The 22,418-nt window shown below is 48.4% G+C and overlaps 1 protein-coding gene across 1 annotated transcript in view; it reads left to right on the top strand.

The window, feature by feature from the left end:
• The window catches only part of Gpd1l (glycerol-3-phosphate dehydrogenase 1 like), a 34,940-nt gene extending 15,575 nt beyond the window's left edge, over nt 1-19,365 (top strand). The window contains exons 3-8 of the mRNA XM_021172746.2: nt 1,828-1,968; nt 4,472-4,610; nt 8,036-8,148; nt 13,739-13,972; nt 14,969-15,075; nt 16,223-19,365. Coding sequence (XP_021028405.1) covers nt 1,828-1,968; nt 4,472-4,610; nt 8,036-8,148; nt 13,739-13,972; nt 14,969-15,075; nt 16,223-16,319 — 831 coding nt within the window. The 3' untranslated portion in view covers nt 16,320-19,365. The remainder of the gene's footprint in view (nt 1-1,827; nt 1,969-4,471; nt 4,611-8,035; nt 8,149-13,738; nt 13,973-14,968; nt 15,076-16,222) is intronic.
• The last annotated feature ends 3,053 nt before the right edge of the window (nt 19,366-22,418 follow it).

Genomic DNA, 22,418 nt, shown 5'->3' with positions numbered 1-22,418 from the left:
GTCTGTGCCCAGAGGGGAAAGGGAGGAAGCTAATGTGTGTGTGTGTGTGTGGAGGGGGGGGGGGTCTTCACTCATCACCTCCCTCCCCGGGCTGAATGTAGACAGGAGGGAAAGCCTACTCTCGACTCTGCCCATGCCTCAGCCTTGCCATTCCATCCAAATGTACATTTGCTCTCTGGAGTGGACATTTATGGGACCAGTCTTCTGGATAGTCCCCAAGGTCACAACACATGTCCAGCCCTCTCTTCCCTAGCTTCTCTCAGTTTTAGCATCTGTCTTCTTGTGACTCTGAGAGGATACACAGGATCTCCAGGTATTGATTTATTTAATGTATTTACTATTGATTTGAACTAACTTTCTTTTCAATTAAACTTTGGGAACAGATGTTATTCGTGAGGATGTCTGTGTGTCTGTGCTTGTTATACATCCCTGGTGCCCAGGGAGGTCTGAAGAGGGAGTTGGATCCCTTGGAACTGGAGTTCCAGACGGTTGTGAGCCACCGTGTGGGTGCTGGGAATTGAACCCCTGGTCCTCTGCAAGGGCAACGAAAGCTTAGCTGTTGAGCCATCCCGCTAGCATCCCTGGGTCCCATCTTTTCCTGAGTGCCCTGAACTTGGTATGTCGCTAAGGATGATCTAACTCCTGATCTTCCTTCCCCCATCTCCCCAACCAACCACCCCAGGTTTATGGTTCTGGAGCTGTAACTCAGGGCTTCCTGAATCCTGAAAAGGCTCCCTACACCAACCGAGCCCCGTTCCCCGTTCCCAGCCTAGCATTGCTACGTCTGTTTGTCAGGGAGGCTGAGACTGCAGAGTCTAAGTCCTACTTTGCATGGATCCTAAACCATTGCATGCCTGACCCTGCCTGAGGCCCCCACTCAGGGACCTTCTGTGACAGTGGCCACCGTTTCTGAGTGCCACGTTCTCCGCTGGCTCTCTCTAAGCTGGCAGGTCTGAGTGTGTGGTGTTCATGGACCTGAGTGGAGAGGACAGCAGTTGTGTCCTGTCCTTACAAGAGCGGTGGCCAATCTGGCTTCATTGCTCTTCCTTGGAGCTCAGCCAGGTAGAGAGAGGCTCTTCTGCTGTGGCGCCCTGACTTCAGCTGGCCCCAGTGAGACATGGGAGCCACTGATCACTCGGGATTAGCTCCCTCGGGATTAGTCTCATTGTCTCTCTCATCCTTGTGTACTGAGCTCTGCCAGGTTTTTAGAAAACACTGTTCTCGTAAAATCTGCACATTGAGATTGATACTTGAGTGGGTCTGGTTTTTAGCTTTCTGAGACAGTCTTATGTAGCAGGGGCTGGCCTCAAACTTGCTATGTGACCAAAGATAACCTTGGACCCCCATCCTCCTACCTTACTTAGCATCTTGGTATCCAGGGTGAAAGAGAGGCTGAGGCAGGAGGATGGTGAGTTTGAGGCCAGCATGGGCTATATGGTAACTTCTAGGACAGCCTGGGCAGTAAAGGGCAAGCAATCCTATCTCAATAAGAACAGTAGTGGAGCAGGTAAGATGATCTGTGGCTAAAGGCATCTGTACACAAGCCTGATGATCTGAGTTTGCTCCCTAGAACGGACAGAGAGGAGAGAACCAAGCTGCCATTTGACGCCCACATGCATGCATGTCTCAACACACATACACACACACCAATCAGTCAATAAAATTAAGACATAATTTTAAAATTTTAGCAAAAATTAAGGACACATCAGGGTCCTTCTAGAAAGAGCGGGGGTGGAGATGGTGGTACCTCATGGCAGTATGTATTTTGAAGGGGCAAAGGTACGGACTGATGGAATTTCTGCAGACATTGTCTTCCCCACTTGGCAGGTCGCTGTCCCAAACCTCAGCGAAGCCGTGCAGGACGCGGACCTGCTGGTGTTCGTCATCCCTCACCAGTTCATCCACAAGATCTGTGATGAGATCACGGGCAGGGTGCCCGAGAAGGCCCTGGGGATCACCCTCATCAAGGTAGGTACGGGTGCAGAGCGGAGGACTAGGCAGGTCCTGGGACCTGGTTCCTCCTGAGTTCATTGCCTATTTCCTCTGCTTGAGAAGGTATATCAGGCACCTTTCTCACCAGCCATGACTAAACACATGACAGGAAGCAACATCAGTGGAGAGAGGTTGATTTTGGCTCACTGTTTGAGGCAAGATGGTCCATTATGGCCAGGGAGACCAGGCAGGCCTGGCTGAGGGCAGCAGCAGCTCACAGACCACGAGGCCGAGACTGTGGAACGTGGCATCAGCTGGCCTGCTGAGTTTCCATTGTGTTTCATTTTGTGTTGTGATGGATGCTGGCACTCATTACCTTGTGCCTGCCCGGCGAGCACTCAGCACTGAGTGATATCCCTCCCCAGCCTCTTAATTTCTTATTCAGCCTGGGACTCTGGCCACCATTTTCAGGACAGCTGTTTCTCTCTTAGTTAATCTTCTCCAACATTCAGGTGGGCATTACCAGTGACTGGTCTAATCAGGGTGACAGTTGACATTAACCATCCATGATGGGTAAGATGGCTTGGTGGGTCAAGGCGCTTTCTGTGAGTCTTGAAGATCTGAGTTCAATCCCTGGCACCACAGCCGGGAAGGTTGCAGTGTTTTGGGGGATTTTTTTGTTTTTGGTTTTGGTTTTGTTTTGTTTTGTTGGTTTTTCGAGACAGGGTTTCTCTGTGTAGCCCTGGCTGTCCTGGAACTCACTCTGTAAGACCAGGTTGGCCTCGAACTCAGAAATCCGCCTGCCTCAGCCTCCCGAGTGCTGGGATTAAAGGCGTGGGCCACCACGCCCGGCGGTTGTGGTGGTTTTTACTCATCTTCATCTCCAGGTGAAAGGTCTCTTCCCTTCACTTAATTGATTTTCTAGGTATTCTTATAGGTACATGGTTTCTTCATCTAGACTTCCAAAAACAAGTCCACAAACTTTACCGCCCAGCTAGTGGTGGGGTCTGTCATAATAATGGATTCTGAACTTTTCATTTTGGAAGTCCTTGCGTCAGGGAACAGAGAAGAATCAACATACATGTGTCCGTGTATGTGAGTTTCTAACCTAGTTATGCAGCATCGAGCCAAACCACGTAGATGAACATTGCGGTGCTGTATGTATCAGCTTTCAAAGATGGGCACACTAATGTTGTGTAATGGTGGGATAGTTACATGTGATAAAATGATCAAGAATGGAGGGGTGGACTGGAGAGGTGGCTCAGTGGTTAAGAGCACTCATTGCTCTTGCCGAGGGTTAAAGTTTTGTTCCTAGCACCTACCAGGAGGTGCCTGTCTTTAACCCCAATTCCAGGGGAACCTGATGCCCTCTTCTGGCCTTCTTGGGAACTGCACACATGTGGTAGACAGTTATGCTCACAGGCAAAACACTTAAAAATGAATAAGAGAAAATTGTGTGAGGCGGTGAAGACATTCAGGATGGCTGTTCTGTCAGCTGGGAGGAGGGTAAGGAGAAGAAGAGGAACATGGAGAGAGGACCCCCCCACACCATCTCCACCTCACAGAAGCCACGCACTATTCACTGTCGATAATGGACGTAACTAAACTGGGGCTGTCCCTGGTGCCTGAAGCTGACTTTAGGCTTAGCATATGATAGCAATTGTGACCTCCCCGATATCCCAGTACCTGCTCCTTATCAGTGGGAGCCGCCAGAGCCCTGGCAAGTGCCACAGGTCTGTGTGCTCTCAGGGCCTTCCAGGCCGCAGCTCCCATTCTGCATAGCAACCTTGACAGTGTTGGGGGAGAGGTCTCCTCACACCATGGCCAGCCGAGTGTCAAGAGATAAAAGGCAGTCTGGTTCAGTGGGATTCAGTGGTGGTTTATTTTAGGCATAATCTAAGCATAGCAGGATTGGAAGATAAAACTTCCTGGTGATAATGAACTCAATCCCATGTGTACAACAAAGCATAAGACTTGACTGTCAAAACTTTGTAAAACACATGTGACATCGCCCATAAAGATGGATTCTATAGATTGATTGAGAAAAGCAAGCTCCTGGTAAGGATGTGGGAGAGAGAGGACCTGGGGTTGTCTCACGACATGAACAATGCAAAGGTCACCAGGCTATTAACCACATCTCTTCCCAGCCATCTCAATGGAAAACCGGTTATGTGTCTCTCCCTTTGAGACATCCCTGTGCGTTTAATATTCCTGGTCCCCTAGTGCTTATCAGCGGCGAACACAGACACTTCTGTGCCCCCCCCCAACACACACACACATACACACACCATCTTACCCAAAGCAAGTTGCTTCATTCTGTCCTCTGTGCGTGATAGAAAGTTTCACTCTGTAGCCCAGGCTGACTTCCAACTTTCTATGTGGCCAAGGCTGGCCCTGGACTCCATGCAGTCCTCCTGGATTACAGGTATGGTGGGGTCACCGGTGTGAGTCCCCACGTCCAACTATGATTACTTACAGAACAACTGTCTTTTGCCTAATTGATTTGCAAACCTCCCCTGACTCGTCTGAACCCCTCTAGGGCATAGATGAGGGCCCTGACGGGCTGAAGCTAATCTCTGACATCATCCGAGAGAAGATGGGGATCGACATCAGTGTGCTGATGGGGGCCAACATCGCCAGTGAGGTTGCTGCGGAGAAGTTCTGCGAGACCACCATTGGTGAGCCTGCAGAGGGAGGGCCCCGGCTGTGCTGGGTGCTTAGGGAGAGCTGTTCCTGCCCCCACTTGGTTCTTCCCAGCTCTGGCTGGGGGCTCAGGGCCTCATGTGCTGCACATGGCCTGCCTATAAATAAACTCAGGCCTGTAATCCTCCATGGGGCACTGGGGAGATGGTTCAATAGGTAAACTGTCTGCTGCGTGTCCAGATCCCTAGAAAAAGCTGCCACAGCACTGGTTGCCTGTAATCCCAGAGCTGGGAGGTGGGGACTGGAGGATGCCAGGGGGGTTGCTGGACAACTAGCCTCCCCAGTCAATGAGCTGCAGGTTCCATGAGAGACCCTGCTTCTGAAAACCACTGGAGGTGCAGGAGAGATGGCTCAGCACTTGTTCTTGTAGAAGAGCCTGGTTTAACTCTCAGCATCTATATGGAGGCTCAGAAATGCCTGTAACTTCGGTTCGAGGGGATCCAATGCCCTTTCCTGGCCTCCATGGGCACTAGGTATATACACATTTATAAATAAATAAAACATGTAAAAATAACAATATGGATATGAGTTACTGAAGAAGACACCTACTATTGACTTCTGGCCTCTGTGCCTTCAGAGATATCTGTATGTACATGGACGGGGTATATACACTTAATGCAGCCGCCCCCAGAAGCCAGAGATGTTGGACAATTCTGGAGCTGGATTTAGTGGCAGGTTTAACCACTAACATGGCTCCTGGGAATTGAACTCAGTCCTCAGTAAGTTCACTGAGCTACACCCCCACCTGCTGGTCTCCGGGTTGGTGACATTAAGGAACAGCTGCGGTTTTAACTGTAAAGTCGGAAGTCTCTGTCCCGAGTGTGAATTCTCTGGAGGAGAAAATCAGGATAATTTAGAGCACCAGATGGCAATGCTGTCGTCGAGAATCTGCTGCCCCCTTGTGGTGAAGACGCCTTTCGTGCTCCTGATTTGACGAAGTCCTAGTGCTCTCTTAAGTGAAAATGATCCCATATTCATTCACAGAAGTCCTGCAAGGTCCACACACCTACACAGCTAACATTGTTCCTGACGTTATGTGATCTGAAAAATAATATGGAATGGGGATGGGTTGGCATCGATGGCCACCTCCACACGCACAAGTGAGCACCTTGTACCGATAAGACACACACACATTCACACACTCTTCATGTGAACACACACACACACACACACACGCACGCACAAGCACAACTAGCAAATGTCAGCTGACTTTGTAATTATGGGGCCCTAGCCCTGTTCCCACCAAGAGTGTTTTCTTTCAGATCGTTACTTAACTTTGCAGCCTGAGAGGACAGAGTGCAGAGTGTTTTGTCCTCAGAGGGGAGCTGGAGGAGGTTAAATCAAAGATCTACAAACTTGGCTGCTATCCGAGTCACCTGGGGAGCCTCACAAACGAGCCACGCTGCTCCACTCCAGAGCTATGATTTAATAGGTCTGAGCTGTGGCCTGGTTGCGAGTATTTTTAAAGCTCCCGGGTGGTAGTGTGTGCGGGCAGTCGTGGGAGCAGCTGGCCTCCCACCTGGAGGCAGGCAGAGCCTGGGGCCAGAGTCCCTTCTGGTGTCCTGATAGTTGCTGCTGGCTTGAGGGCAGCATTTACCTAGAAAGCCTTAAAGTCCTGAGTTTAGAACCCAGGAGGGGTTCACCTAAGCCACCTGCACCCCACCGGCCACAGATTTCATGTCAGGCATTATGGGTAAGGTTTTGCTATGGTTTGTTCTTACTTTGTTGCTATTGTTGTGTTTGGTATTTCTTCCTCTTTTTCTTTTCCTTTTTTGGTTTCTCAAGTCAGGGTTTCTCTGTGTAGCCTTGGCTGCCCTGGCTGTCTCTATAGGTCAGGCTGGCCTCAAACTCAGAAATCCACCTGCCTCTGCCTCCCAAGTGCTGGGATTAAAGGTGTGCGCCACCACCACTGCCTGGTGTGTTTGGTATTTCTGAGAGCAGTTTCCTCGTGTAGCCCAGGATAACCTCATGGTGGCTCTTGTATCAGCTCCACAGATACTGTGGTCACATGCAACATATCGGTCATCAGGACTGATTCCTTGTGGTCTGGCTTATTTCAGTTTTTTGGGACAGGGTCTCACTATATAGATCAGGCTGCCCTCCATTTCATAGAGGTCTACCTGCCTCTGCCTCCAGACAGTTCGCTGGGATTAAAGGTGTGTCATCATATCAGGCTGCTTCTACTGTTAAATCAAAGACATCCAAAACACACAAAGAATAAAAAGGAGCTGAGTGCATGAAAGCCAAGGGGCATCCAACCCAGCACATCCAGTGTGCTGCAGGGGGGAGTTGGGGGGGACATGGCTGTGTACCACACGCGTCCTCTTGACAGAATGCCCATCCTCCAACATTTGTGGACAGCACACTCTAAAACACATGGATCTTACATTCCATTTCGAGAAAAACCTTTTCATTTTTGATAAATTTAAAGTGCAGGGCTTAATTTTTTTCAAAATCAGCTAATTAATATTGTGAGGAGTTAGAGTTCCGCACCAAGCACACATGTTGAGGTCAGAACAACTTTCTGAAGAGCTGGTTTTCTTCCTTCCACCGTTCCATGGGCTCCATTTCTGTTATCTGAACTAAGGTTTACCCTTAAAAGAAATCACACCTTAAAAAGATTCCACAAGGCTGATTGGCTTGATTGCACTCTGTGGAGACTTGGTGTCACAGATCCAATTATTTTGGTCTAACTTTAAAGTCCTCTGTCCAGCCGAGTGCTAGCCACCTGTGTGTCTGCTCTAGCATCCTGGTAAACCCTTTTGAAATGTATCAACTTAACAGACCACTGGTGTCTACCATCCCAAAAGCTAAGGACATCTCCAGGTGGCACTGGGAACCTGTAACAGAGTTTTCTCCACTGTTGTAACCCCTCTTGATGTTCCCAGCAGTGTATTGAAAAGAGCTTGGACTCTTGGCTATAACAGGCTGCCGAGCCTATTGCCATGGTGGAGCATGGTATCTAGGGCAGCCTGAATCTGTGTTCCAGGTCATAGTCACTCACTGAAACTGTCATTCACTTAGACATGAGAGCTGAGGTTTTGTGTCCATAGCTATGTGCCTTCTATCTCTCTCTGTATTCGTGTGTGTGTGTGTGTGTGAAGCTCCTGTGTTACTTTTGTTACAAAAGTTAACACTCGGGGCTGGAGAGATGGCTCAGTGGTTAAGAGCACTGACTGCTCTTCCGAAGGTCCTGAGTTCAAATCCCAGCAACCACATGGTGGCTCACAACCATCTGTAATGAGATCTGATGCCCTCTTCTGGAGTGTCTGAAGACAGCTACAGTGTACTTACATATAATAATAAGTAAATCTAAACAAAAAAAAAGTTCTTCTAGACCTCTGCTAGGCATAGAAGTGGGCACAGGGACATCACTAATCAACCATTTGCTCTCCGACAGGCAGCAAAGTGATGCAGAATGGCCTTCTCTTCAAAGAGCTGCTGCAGACGCCCAACTTCAGAATCACTGTGGTAGACGATGCGGACACCGTGGAGCTTTGCGGTGCTCTTAAGGTATCCCACCCAGGGAAGGAGGTACTTAGGCTAGTGTTAGCTGTCTGACATGGAGGTACTGAGGCTAGACCAGTATAAGTGGTCTAACATGGGAGAGTGGGCTCTTGTTTTGACTGGCTGGTGTGTTGGTTCAGGTGTGTGTGTGTGTGTGTGCGCGCGCGCGCGCGCACGTGGACACACAGAAGTCAGGCCCATTTCCAGTGTTTGCCCTTCCTTGACTTCCACTTTATTTGAGACAGGGTTTCTTTGCCGCTTACCCTCAGGTACACCAGGCTAGCCCACAACCTTCCATGATTCTTTCTCATCACCCCTCTCCTGCCGTGTCCAATTTGACCTGGGTTCCGGGGTTAATTCAGTCGTCAGGCTTGCGTGACAGGTGCTTTCCCCCTGGGCCATCTCTGCAGCTGAGCTATACGCACTTGACATAGACTCCCGTGAAAAAGAGCAAGCCTTGCTCTTGGGTGCCCCTTCCAAGGTGGGGGCTCTAATATCAGTGAGCTGTGACCTTTTTAAATTGTGTTTAGATCCTTTTTATGCTTTGCTTGCATGTACATATGTGCGTCACATGCATGCCTGCTCCCCAGAGAGGTCAAAGAGAACATATCAGTCCTCCTTGAACAGGAGTTATGGGTGGTTGTGAATTGTCGACTTGGAAAATCTAATGCTTTGATTTGGTCAGGAATCTGCATGTCCAAATTCTAAAGGTCCTTGTCCCCAGTTGGTTTCTGATCAATAAAGATGCCAGTGGCCAATGACTGGGCAAAGGGAGATGGGGTGGGACCCCAGGATTTGCTTAGGCTAGGACATGGGGGGGGGGGCGGTGTTGAGGAGAAATCACCATGAAATGATGGGAGCTACAGGAGATAAAGCCAAGGAGCCATATATCAATTCTGGGTAATTCTTACCCACAGGCCACTTCCCCATTTGGGCCTGGGAAAGCACGAGAAGGTTTAGGAAGAAGGTTTACCTTTGAGGTAGCTAAGGCATTTTAAAATTAGCTGGCATGTTTGCATCTTTTATTCAAGAATCCAGATAGCTCCTGGGCGGGTGTGGGGGCGCAACCCAAACTCACTGCTACAGACGTGTGGGTGCTGGAACCGAACCCAGGTCCTGTGCTAGAGCGGCTGCTGCTTAGAACTTAGAGTCATCGTCTCTTTGGCCCCAAATTGTAGTTTATTTGATAATTTTTTCAGATTTTGTTTCTTATTCATGTGTGTCAGTCTGAGTATGGGCACATGGGTGCGAATGCTCACAGAAGCCAGGAGGCAGCTCTGGATTCCCCATAGGTTTCAGGTGGTTGTGAGTCACCTGACCCGGGTGCCAGGAATTGAACTCAAGTCCTCTGTAAGAGCAGCAAGTGCTCTTAACCACTGAGCCATCTCTCCAGCCCCCATTTATTTGATTTTTATTTATGTGTATGTGTGTGTTCCTGCACGCTTGTCTGTGTACCATATGCATACAGTGCCCCGGGAGGCCAGAGGAGGACGTTGCATGCCTAGAAACCAGAGTACGGAAGGTTGTGAGCCGCCGCTTCATGTAGGCTGGGAATGGACTCTGGGTCCTCTGCAAAAGCAGCCCGTGCTTCTCACCCTGGGCCGTCCCTCTCACTTGTTCTGGGCGATGAGGACCTGGCAGCCCTTGTGTTTGGCTTCTCCGTTCCCTTTCCTCACCCAGGTGTTATCTTGAGTGGGAATCTGTTTCCTCTCTCTCCCCACTCTGCAGGTTTCTTGTTCCTTCTCATGTGGAACAGTTGTCTCCTGCTGATGAGGTTTCTGCAAAGAACACTTTGTCTTTGTTCTCTAGAGTGAAAAGAAGCAGTTTTTGATTGGCCAGTGACCAGGGATTGTCAGGAGACCAATCACAACATATTTAATTAGATGGTCAATCTGCCTCTAGCCCCAACTGCAGAAGGCAGCCTGCATCTACGAAGGAGAACTTTGTGCTGTCAGCGGGTAGGTCTGAGGATTCGGTGAGGAGAGAAGCAAGGAAGCAGGAATGGAGAAAAGCTGATCCAGGCTACTTAGCGTTCCTTCCACACGGGCAGTTGGTTTGTGAGTGTTGGTTGGTTGGTGGTTGATTTGTTGAGATCAGAGGGACATCAGATAGTCCGTTCTAGGCTCTAACTCAGTATGGAGCCCTATCTTTTTTTTTTTCCAAGACAGGTTTTCTCTGTGTAGTCCTGGCTGTCCTGGAACTCACTCTGTAGACCAGGCTGGCCTGGAACCACACCTGGAACTCAGAAATCCGCCTGCCTCTGCCTCCCGAGTGCTGGGATTAAAGGCGTGTGCCACCACACCCAGCCACCTTTTCCCTATCTTAAGTGTTCACTCCACGCCTATCACTGTCTGTCTGACTGTCTGTCTGTCTGTCTGTCTGTCGGAATGGACTCCTGTTGCTGGAGTTTGGGATGTTGCTGTACTAGCTCAATGGCCCCATTCTGGCAAGAGTGGTCTGTGAGGGTCTCATGTAGAAACGTTGCCCAAAGCAGTAGCTTCTCACTGTCTTAATTAAGACTAGGTCAAGGGAAACATTTCTGTATTTGCCCCCTCTCTCCTGAGGGAGGAAGCTAAGGAAGGGGGCTACAACAGCTACTTCCATGAGGCAGGACTGGTTGACCCTGCCTATTTGAGGGTGCAAAATGGATGACTCTGGGCAAAGCCACCTCCCAAGTCTGGTGCCCTCAATTCAGTCTTTGTGGTCCATGTGGCGGGAGAACTCATAGTTTCCGTCCGATCTCCACACAGGCCCTGTAGCATGCACCACGCACACTAAATATATACACACTACATAAAGAAATGTCCTTCATGTCTTGTTGTTTGTATTTTTTGAGGCAAGGTTTCTCGGTATAGCCCTGGCTGTCTCAGAACACCACATGTAGTCCAGGCTGGCCTCACAGAGATCTCTGGGATTAAAGTTGTATGCCACCACACCTGGCTTTGTTAAAGGTAATTTCTTTAGAAGGAGGGGGTGGCAGTGATGTCGCACTGCGCAGGCAGGCGCAGGCGGAGGCAGGAGGAGCAGAAGTTCAAGGTCATCCTTGGCACACTGGGAGTCAGAAGCCAGTCTCCCTTCCCCCTTGACTTCTCAGTGTCCATTCCCCGTTTAATCCAAAATTGCTTCTGGAGTTGGAGCAGCTGGGAAGGGACCCGGCAGCTGACATCTGATTGCCTGTTTCCAGTGAGATTTGCTGAGGAAGCACCGACAGGAAGAGGAGCACCCACCCCTCTTCCTCAGGAAGTCTACATCTTCTAGTCAGAATTAAAAACCGGCTTTTAGATTTAACCCTGAGGTCACAGAATACAAAGCACATTTAAAAACTTCGAACAAGCTAAAGACTTGGGCTGCCAGGCGGCAAGTATCTCTGCATCTCTGTGCAGGGGAGGTGGGGGGCGGGGGGCGGCTTTTCCAGCTCTGTGCTGACAGGGCCTTTTCCACAAGTCAACAAGGCCCTGGCTTTGGTGTTACTTTGGGGTGAGATTTTTATGGCTTTTAATAGTCGTCTATTAAAGTAATAATGACCACTCAACAGCAGGGGACCTTGTGAACGCCTAATTGCTCAGCATTGGCCACAAGCTGCACAAAGCTGTTTTTAAGTGACTGGATATTGTGGGTTGCCGGTGGGGAGATGGTGTGAAATCCCACTCAGAACGAGAGGTGCTGGGTGAGGGGATTCTCAGTGGATGGTTCCAGAAAGCTTCTGTTGGGAACTGATGTGCTCCTGGCTGGGCACCTGAGATCCGGATTGTGCCTGCTGTGGGACAGAAGGTGTGTGTGAGAGAGAGAGGCAGGTGAAGGCAGAGGGGGCACCAAGGGCCCTGGTGGCCCCTTGTTATCCATCCCTGAGGGTTATCCTCATTCCTTGAGCCTGAATCAGGACTGGAGATTTGAAAGACTGAGACGTGGGGACTTTTTCCTGTTGAGTCAGGCCATGGTATCCCATCCACAAATAAGAGATAATCCAGAGTAAGTGGCCTGGGTATCCTTTTTCTGTCCCCACCGCTGTCTCACAGTCCCGGGTGGGTGCCCCTCCTGGTGTTCACCCTTCCCCTTTGGCAGAAGGACCAAGGCTCAGACTCCATCAGTGTGACCCAGCCCTTCCCCAGTTTTCTAGTTTTGTGAAAGTAGACGATTTGAGCCCTGACCACCTGGCTCGAGGCACCATTGAAGCCATTGCCCCTCTGGGCCCTGGGGAACCTGGGGAAGGGTTTAACCTGTCTTCCCCAAACCATAGCATTTCTAGCTGTGGCCAGTTTACAGCAGATTTGCCTGAGCAGAGGGATAATAACTTTTGTAGCGGAGCAGACCACTCGGCTACTGTTCAAACATGCTCTACCTGGCTCGCTGGTTTTATTTATGTTTTGAGCTGGGTAGGTGCCCAGGGTCCTATTAGAAGAGAGTTAGCCTGCCCAAGGCGCTGGTGGGGAAGTTAGGAACCCGGAAGCTTTGAGATAGTCCAGACTAGGCAGAAGAGACATGAGTGGGGTTTGAGGTTCCCAGGCTTGGGGTCCTAAGAGAGCCACAAGGAGGGAGCAGCCATGGGGCCAGTGAATCATGAAAACATGGCATGAAAGATTTGCCCAGATGGAACATGGCAAATTCTAAAATGGGGTTATTGGTAGGGAAATAGATTCTCATATCAAAGAGGGTAGATAGCTGCCCAGCTCTAGTGTTGAATAAGGCTTTTATAAAAATAAAAGTTGTATGATTTTTGGGGGGGGATCTGGGAACCGAAGAGATAAAAGGAGTGGTAGACTATTGGATGGATCACAGGGCCCCCAGTGGAGGAGCTAGAGAGAATACCCAAGGAGCTAAAGGGATCTGCAACCCTATAGGTGGAACAACATTATAAACTAACCAGTACCCTGGAGCTCTTGACTCTAGCTGCATATGTATCAAAAGATGGCCTAGTCGGCCATCACTGGAAAGAGAGGCCCATTGGTCTTGCAAACTTTATATGCTTAAGTACAGGGGAACACCAGGGCCAAAAAGTGGGAGTGTGTGAGTAGGGGAGTAGAGGAAAGGGTATGGGGGACTTTTGGGATAGCATTGGAAATGTAAATGAGGAAAATACCTAATTAAAAAAAAACTGTAAAAAAAATAATAATGACTATTAAAAAAAAAAAAACCTTGGATTGAGATGAAATGTTTTCTCTGCTCCTTGTCTTTGGTGAGACCACCTCAGGTAGCATCATCAAGAGGTAGCAAGGTAACCCCCAGAAGAATCACACGGCCTGTTGGACCTCCAGAAAGAGGTCTTAATTCTGGAATTAAAGACATGGGGCACCAAGCCCAGCCTAGCACTCAGTTTTGATTTAGAAAGAAAGAAAGAAAGAAAGAAAGAAAGAAAGAAAGAAAGAAAGAAAGGGGGGAAGGGAGGGAGAGAGAGAGAACGAAAGAACGAACAAACGAACTTGAAAAGGTAAAACTAGTTTGTCCAGAGAGAATGTACCCAGGGGCTGCTGTCAGCTGGCCTGGCTCTCACTCAGGCTGATGCTCTGTACACTTGTGCCCACCTCCCACATTGCTCCCAATCCTGGCCAATTCAGGGCAGCTTGTGCTCCGTGCCAACTCTGCTTTGTGGTCTCCACAGAACATTGTTGCTGTGGGAGCTGGCTTCTGCGACGGCCTCCGCTGTGGGGACAACACCAAGGCGGCCGTCATCCGCCTGGGCCTCATGGAAATGATCGCTTTCGCCAAGATCTTCTGTAAGGGCCAGGTGTCCACGGCCACCTTCTTGGAGAGCTGCGGGGTGGCTGACCTCATCACCACCTGCTACGGAGGGCGGAACCGCAGGGTGGCAGAGGCCTTCGCCAGGACCGGGAAGGTACCCTGAACCCCAACCCTCTCGACTTGATACTCAGACCCCAGACTGGGAGAAATGAGGCCTGTCCCCAAAGAGATTTCCTATAATTTTGATACCCCTCCCCTGTTCTGTTTGCCCTGGCTGTGCTCACCAGAGTGTTCTAGCCCTTAAATGCTCTCATCTTTTTCTTTCTTTTCATAAGTTAGCATACAAAGTAACAGGCTTGCAATAGCATTTTCATAATTTAGGTTAATCCTCACACCCTCCTCCACCCCCTCCCCCCCAGCTTCCCTCTCCCCACCCCATCTGATTGCTCTGATTGCTCCCTTCTACTGCTGAAACTCCACCTCCCATCTTTGTATCACAGGCCTTCTCCCTCCTTTGCTCCCTTCTCAGAGCCCTTTTCTGGTCTCTGGTCATTGGCCTCTTTCCACACCACTCTAGCATAAATACACAGATATGAAAACTGGGCACTAGGAGGCCCAGCCACCCAACTCAAGGACCACCGTGTTGGATTAGGTCACCAGCGCTCCCATAAAGAGCTGGGTGCAGCCATATGAACCTGTAGTGTCAGTGCTGGGGAGGCAGAGACTGGAGGATTCCTGGTCAGCGAGCCCAGCTGAGTTGGTGAGCTTTGGGTTCAGGAAGGAAGGTGTCTAAGAAGATACATGACATCAACCCCTGACCTCTCCAGGCATGCATACACATGGGCATGGACACACCCACACACGCACACATACACGCATGCACACATACACGCACGCACACAGGCACATGCACGCACACACACAGGAGGTAAGAGCCTCACATGAGAGATCATGCACTCTTTGTCTTTCTGAGCCCTGGTGACTTCATTTAACGTCACACTTTCCAGTCCTGTTTGCCTGTAAATGTCACTCACAGTTTCATGTTTTCCTTATCCTTTCTTTGGCTGGAGATGGGACATCTCCACTCTCCTCACCTCCCTCAGAAGCAATAACTCTCACATGGAGGCTTTCTTTGACCTTTTCTTCTCAGACCATCGAAGAGCTGGAGAAGGAGCTGCTGAACGGGCAGAAGCTGCAGGGACCGCAGACCTCTGCGGAGGTGTACCGCATCCTGAAGCAGAAGGGGCTGCTAGACAAGTGAGTCCCCATTGCCTGGGCTGCTGGGCCTTGGACAGTCGCAGCGGGCGGATGAGGGGATGAGGCCTGGGTACTTAGGATATGACAGGAACTGTTTAGATTTCTATGTGATATGAACATCTCTGGTGGGAAATATCTATTACAGACAACTGATTTTAATTCATTAAAAAGAGCTGATTCTATAAATTAAGCATGCTATAGAATATGGAATTTTAGTCGAGTATGCCCAACATTTTCATATTGTGACATGACCTTGTCTACAAGGTTTACACTTGAACCTTGCAGCTCAGTAACAACAAAAAAAAATGCAAAAAAAAAAAAAAAGCCTCAATGTCTAAAATCAACTTATAATTTCTTGTGTTGGGCTATATTCTTAGCGTGGAAGGTGCTGTAGATACTCCTGCTAGGTTCTGGTTTGTTCTACAGATATTTACCTTTGTGGTTGGTTTGCTTTTAAAAAAGGGCCTCACAACATAACCCTGGTTGGCCTGGCACTCACTATATAGACGAGGGTGGCCTTGAACTCAGAGAAATCTGACTGCTTCTGCCTCCCAAGTGTTAGAATGTAAAGCGTGTGCCACCACACCCGGGTACTTTTGGTTTTTATGAAGAGATGTCAGTATGAGCTGGGTGTGGTGGTTCATGCCTGAAATTCCAGCATTGAGGAAACTCTGTCAGGTGGACTGCTACAAGTTTGAGGCTAGGTTAGTCTACAAAAAGAGTTCAAAGTCAGCCTTAGCTATATAGTAAGGCCATGTATTTTTAAAAGGCAAGGAGGGTGAGCTGTGCATGGCAGCACTTGTCTGACACCTTAGCACTCATCGGACTGAGCTGGGAGGATCAGGAATCCACTGCCAGAATTAGAAGCTAGCATAGGAAGTGCACCCCAGTGCAGCCCTGAGCCTCTTGCACCGAAACCAGACTTTGAAGGATTGGGTCTTTGTTCTTGTTTTAGCAGGTTAGGCTGTATACATCCTGGGTTATAAGGCCTGAATGATACTTCAGTCATGGCATTGGTTGTGCTATACTGTCTGTGGGCCTGTTACAACACACACACACACACACACACACACACACACACACACACACACTCACACGCTCCAAGAGGCGTGGAGCACAGCCTAACATGTCCTTCCTACCCCTCTAGGTTTCCCCTCTTCACTGCAGTGTATCAGATCTGCTATGAAGGCAGGCCTGTCACGCAGATGCTGTCTTGCCTGCAGAGCCACCCAGAGCACATCTGAAGGAAGTCAGGCAGCCATCAGGAACAGCTCTGCCGTGCCCACTGGAGGACCACCAGGAATCCGGGGCTTGGCAGTGGGATCCTGCTGAACTGTACTCCAAATACATCCAAATTGTTACAGCTTTGTCTCTGTGCCAGGAGAAGCACTCCTCCACTGGCTAAGATGTGTCGGGTAACAACTACAGATACACACGCACATGAGTGAATGTGTGTGAGAGTGTTTGTGTGTGTATGTGTGTGTGTGTATATACAAGTGTGCACCTTTCTCATTCTGTGAGTGTTTCTCTGAACCCAAATCAGGTGTCTATTGATCACATTTTAAATTTCCCCTCCAGGGCAGCTTGTGAGGTTAGAACTAACTCAGCTAAATTTTATGGCTGTGACTCATTTATATGCAAGCGAAGGGAGGAACTGGGATCTTTCCCTCTGAAACAGTTATCCAGCATTAAAATGGTCTGCATATGTGTGCGTTTGAAGACCACCACACTTTTAAACAGCATCTCAGAGCCAGCAGCATGAACTCCTGGGTTGTGGATTGACAGCTTATCAGGTGTTTTAATTGGATACTCCACAGACAGGTGTCTTCTTGATACAGAGACCACATTTCTTGCCTCTTTCCTCTTCATTCACTGCTAGAATGGGCTTTCATACAGACCCAGCAAGGTAGAGGAGGAACATCCCTGCAGTGGCTGACGTTTCCCCTGGGGACACTTCATTATGCTCTTGCTAGGTGGGCTTTTTTTTGCAACTGTGTCTCTTCAGGCTTGTGGAAGGAACCCTCCAGGGGGCCACTGTCACTTCTCATGTAAGGAGCCATAGCTGTACCTGGTTACCCGGGGACATTCCTCCATCCCTCCAGGATGGGACCTGCTAGGATGTCCCTGGGCCTCTCTGACCTGGCTGTTTGTAGGAATGATATGTTCAGCCTTTCCTGAGGGCCAGGAGGGCTACCTGCCTTGGAGATTTGTGTGGCAAAGTGGGAAAGTCACCACCCCACGTGGTGTCCCCAGTCAGCGGGGGCATTTCACTCTTAAGAAAGAAGGTTCCCAGGCCTCACAAATGAATCCAGTGTTTCCATATGCCTTCTATGCATTTCAAATGCTCACTACAGCAGAGAGCCACTGCACTAGAGAATTTACAGCCTTTGCCGAACAATGCTCTATAAAAGTGTCCTGGAGTCTCCTGGCTGAGCCAGGTGGACCCTGGAATGGCCAGGTAAGTTTGGCCATCCCAGCTGCCTGACTCTTCACTTTCCTAGAGTGGGGAGGGATCCTGGATGCTAGGAACCCACTAAGCTAATATGTCCCAAATACATTAGACTATGAGAGGGTTTTTTGTTGTTGTTGTTGTTTTGGTTTTTTACTAGAATATTAACTAAAATTTCTAGAGAATACTCCTATAGAGTGAGGTGACCCTCACTCTCCACAGGAATTTGAGATGACTAACTTCCTGTGAGAGTTCTATGTAGCCTGGGCTGGCCTTGAATTTGTCACCTTCTTGCCTCTGTCTCCTGAGTGGCTTGGGTTTTGCAGTTCTGACCTAATCCCTGAGAAAGCTTTCAGGATACAGGGTCAGGCACAGACAAGGGGATGTCGACCTCAATGAAACGCACACTATATGGAGTGAGTGCTTTGGATGCTAGAATTAGAACACAAATGATTTTATCTTTATTTAAAAACCAGGCGTCCCACGGGGGTGGAAAGAGCATACGGAGGTCATTGTCTTGTGCTTTAGCTTATGAGAGTTTCCACTTCCCCTCCCTCCTCCTGGGTTTGGTTGCTCCCACCCTACTCTACATCCCTTCCATAACTGAAAATTATTGTAAAATAAATTTTTATGAGAATTTTTAAAACTGTCCAAGAAGACTTTTTGGAGCATTATAAAGTTCCACACCTAAAACGCACAGCAGGCTGAATATTTCAGTTTTCATAATGATGTCAATCAATTTTTTTCTTGCCTCCTAAGTCTTTTAAAAACAAAACTCTGTACATATGTAACAAAGAGTTACTTTTTAAGATATCCAAAGGGCTGAGAGCTACCGCGGTGTCTACAAAGTAGCACAATGCAGAATTGTTAATGTGTTTTGCATCTTCATGTACATTCACCCTCTCTCTGGCCTGGTACTTCCGCTTTCCCTAATGAATGACCTTACTGACTGACATCCCCCTGAAGTCAGCGGATGTGCTTATAATCCACCCAGGAGGGAAACAGGTAAAATTCTTGTTTGTGCTCTGAAGGCCAGAGGCATTACTGTATGAGTTACCTATTTTTGTAACCTTGTAACCACCTGCTGATTGGTGTTTCTTGGCGATAGGCTCAGAGACACCTAGATTAGAAACTTCACCTGTGAATGTAAAACTAAGCTCTTGCCTTGCTACTCTCCTCTCCACCGCAGTTTTGGACAAATCTCTGGAAACCCACCCCTGGGGCAGAGCCTGCCTTCTGGTGTTTTCATAGCTGGCCTAGGAAGGGTGCTGTGGTGAGATCTCAGTGTCTAAACAGAATTGTTTCTCTGCCACTTCTGACTGGCTGGCCTCCTACTTCCATATGTACTGTATTTGTTTACGGACTGTAGGTGGGTGTATAGTGTAAAGGCTTGGTTTAATAAACACAACCTCTCAGACCTGTTCCATGGAGCCTACTTTTCCTTTCTTGTTTTTATAAATTATTATTGGGGTGTGCTGTACAAAATTGTGTCTCTGTTCTTACCTACCCAAGACATTCTTTGATTGGCTTTAATAAAAAATCAGATGGCCAATTAGCTGGGCACGAAGTGGAAGGTGGGACTTCCTGGGAGGGAGAAAGGAACTCTGGGAAGGAGGAGGCACGAGGGGAGACAAATATGACTTTGGTACTAGAAAGTAGCCACATGGCTGGATAGGGCTGGGTGGTTGGGTTAACCTAGATGAGTCAGTTGAGAGTCTGCCCAGGTAAGGCCTAAAGCTTTGAAATATTAAAAGTCTCTGATTATTTGAGGAAAATTGGATAACAAATAATTGCCGTTGTATTCATTTCCAGCATTAATAAATACAGAATTTTAATATTTACATTATAACTTGATTGCTGTATTTTATAGGTATGGATGTATTTGGCCTGCATGTATGTATGTATGTATGCACACTATGAGTGTGCCTGATGCCCACAGAGGTTAGAAGAGGGCACTGGGTCCCCTGGAACTGGAGTTACAGATGGTTTCAAACTTAGGTCCTCTGGAAGAACAGCAGCCAGTGCTCTTAACTGCTGGGCCGTCCCTCTGACCTCTCCGGTTTTCTGAGTCAGGGTATCCTGCAGCTCAGGCTAGTCTCAAACTTACTCCTTAGCTGCTGCAGGTGGCTTCCAGCTCCTGGTCCTCCAGTCTCTACCTCCCAGGCAGTTAGGATTACAGACCTGCACCTCCATGCCTGGTCCTTCTGTTCTCTACCTCCCAGGCAGTTAGGATTACAGGCCTGCACTCCATGCCTGCCTCCCTATTTCTTTCTCCTCATCCTCCTTTTCTAAGGCCAGCTTGTGGAAGTAGCTCTCTCCCTTCTATTGTGAGCTCTAAGAATTGAACTCGGGTTGTCAGCCTTGAATATAGCAAGTGCTTTAATCCACTGAGCTATCTCCACAGCCCCGTTTTCCTCTCTCCCTCTGCTCCTAATATAAGGCCCATGTAGACCAGGCTTAGACTAGGCTAGCCTCAAACAGAAATATGTCCCCTCTGGCTCCTTTGAGTTACATGCTTAGACCCGATTTTTTTTTAGTCCATTTAGGTCAGCTCTTACTTTAAAACATGAATTGTGTTGAATTTCTGAAAATTAAAGACGCTTTTTAAGAGAAATACTTCAGCCAAGCGTGGTGGCTTATGCCTGTAACAGGCTGGGGCGGTCAGCCGGGAGTTGGTTCTCTCCTGCTGTGTGTGTTTTAGGTATCAAACTTAAGTCTCCCGCCTGATCCTTCGGGATTCGTTCCTACCAGGCTGTGTTCTACTTGGATCTGGCCCACACATGGAAAGCCATTGGAGTGTTTGTCTATTACCCAGTGTTGGTATTCTGTCTGGACTCCACCCCCACAGTTACCGGGCAACAGCCAGGTAGACCTGGCCCACTATAAAAGGGGCTGCTTGGCCCCCCTTCCCTTTTACTCCCTTGCTTCTCTTGTCTCTCTTACTCTTGCTTTCTGCTTGCTCCCTCTCTCCCCATTCCCTTCTCCCCTTTCTCTACACGGTCATGGCCGGCCTCTATTTCTCTCCTCTCTCTGCCTTTCTCTGCCTCTGATACTCTCCTCCCCATGTCCTAAATAAACTATTCTATACTATAACATCGTGTGGCTGGTCCCTCAGGAGGAAGGGATGCCTAGGCATGGGTCTGCCAAGGCACCCCTCTCCCCCTATACCACATCACACCTCCATAGAACATATTATATTTCTTTATCTTTTTATAAACACCCACAGTCGTCACTTGACAGTCCTTTGCCAAGGGTTATCACACACGATTTAATAATACTTCTTAAAAAAATACTTTGGGGCATGTCTATGAGGGATTTCTAGACTGGGTTAGTTAAGTTAGGAAGACTGACTCTGAGCGGGCAGTGCCATTCCAGGACTGAGGCTCAGACTGAGTTGAAAGAGTGCATCTTCCTGCTTCCCAAGGAAGCCATGTGGCCAGCTGCCTGCTGACAATCCTCCCCTGTCTTGATGGACTGCACCCCTTGGACTACAAGCTGAAATAAACCCTTTCTTCCCAAAGTTGCTTATCGTGGAAAGTTAACCAGAAAGTTAAAGGCTTCAGGGAGACGGGTGAACAGGGGAGAAAGGCAAGTTACAAGGAATGGAGACAAAGCATGGCAGAGCTTGATGGAGTGGGTTTCTCAGAACAGAGGCTCTACCCATCCCTCGATGTGTCCTTTGTATCCACCCAAAGATAACAACCAAAGGCATGCCATGCCAACCCAGAAGAGAGCCATGCAGACACTAAGACAGCAGGTCACCATCACAGCCCCCAGTTCCTCTCCTTTCCGTGCTCTATGCCTTTGTAGGAGGCTTGGCAGGGTCTCTTTCCCAGCCATGCAGATCTACCCTTGTGACTTGCTCAGTCAATACAGTATGACAGTGATACTGGCAGGCATGAGCAATAACTGCCTTGTGTTTTGGAGCTGGCTCACCCACCCGTCCCAGGTTCCTAGAGTCTCATAAGCCCAGGCTGGCCTCAAACTTCTGATCCTCCTGCCTCTACATCTCACTGTTGAGATTATGGTGTTTACCCCACACCTGTATTATGTGCTGCTGGACGCAACCTGGGGCTTTGTGCCTGCCAAGTATGTGCTCCACCAAATGAGCTGCAAGCCCACCCTGGCCTTTACTCTTTAATGCGTCATTTCTAGGAAACAAAATATGGCTCAAAATTTTAAGTGTTTTTTTTTTGTTTTGTTTTTTGTTTGTTTGGGTTTTTTGTTTGGTTTTTTTTTTGTTTGTTTTTTGGAGACATGGAAACATTTGGAGACATTTCTCTGTATAGCCCTGGCTGTCCTGGAACTCACTTTGTAGACCAGGCTGACCTCGAACTCAGAAACCCGCCTGCCTCCTCCCTCCCAAGTGCTGGGATTAAAGGTGTGTGCCACCACCACCGCCCAGCACTTTAAGTGTTTTTAATGCATATGATAGTTGGCTTATGTATTTGATGGTCCTGGGGATTGAAACCATGACCTTGTACGTTCCAGGCAAATGATCTACCAACTGAGCTATATTATATCCTCAGCCCAAGCTCATTTTTTCTGCTACCTAAATTCCCATTTTACCAATAACATCAATAATTCACTACAATGTTGTTGAGATTTAAATTGTCTATTGTCTTGCATTGATACAGAAAAGCACTCGTGCGCGGGCGCGCACACACACACACACACACACACACACACACGTAAAACAATTTCTATGCCTCCCTCCCACACATATGGACAAAACTTCTCTCAACTTCAAATTTACCAAAAAAAAAAAAAAAAAAAAAAAAAAGGTGAAAAAAAAAAAAACACACACACACATAAAGCTTTCTTTAGTCCACTGTGCGATCCTAAGCTGTGAGAACTGTCCCTTCTGGGGCTGGCTGTCACCTTGCATTCTCCA

Source organism: Mus caroli, chromosome 9, assembly GCF_900094665.2.
Source record: "Mus caroli chromosome 9, CAROLI_EIJ_v1.1, whole genome shotgun sequence".
Taxonomy (NCBI): Eukaryota; Metazoa; Chordata; class Mammalia; order Rodentia; family Muridae; genus Mus; species Mus caroli.
The sequence above is the reverse complement of the archived record's forward strand: the minus strand, read 5'-3'. Positions and strand labels throughout refer to the sequence as shown.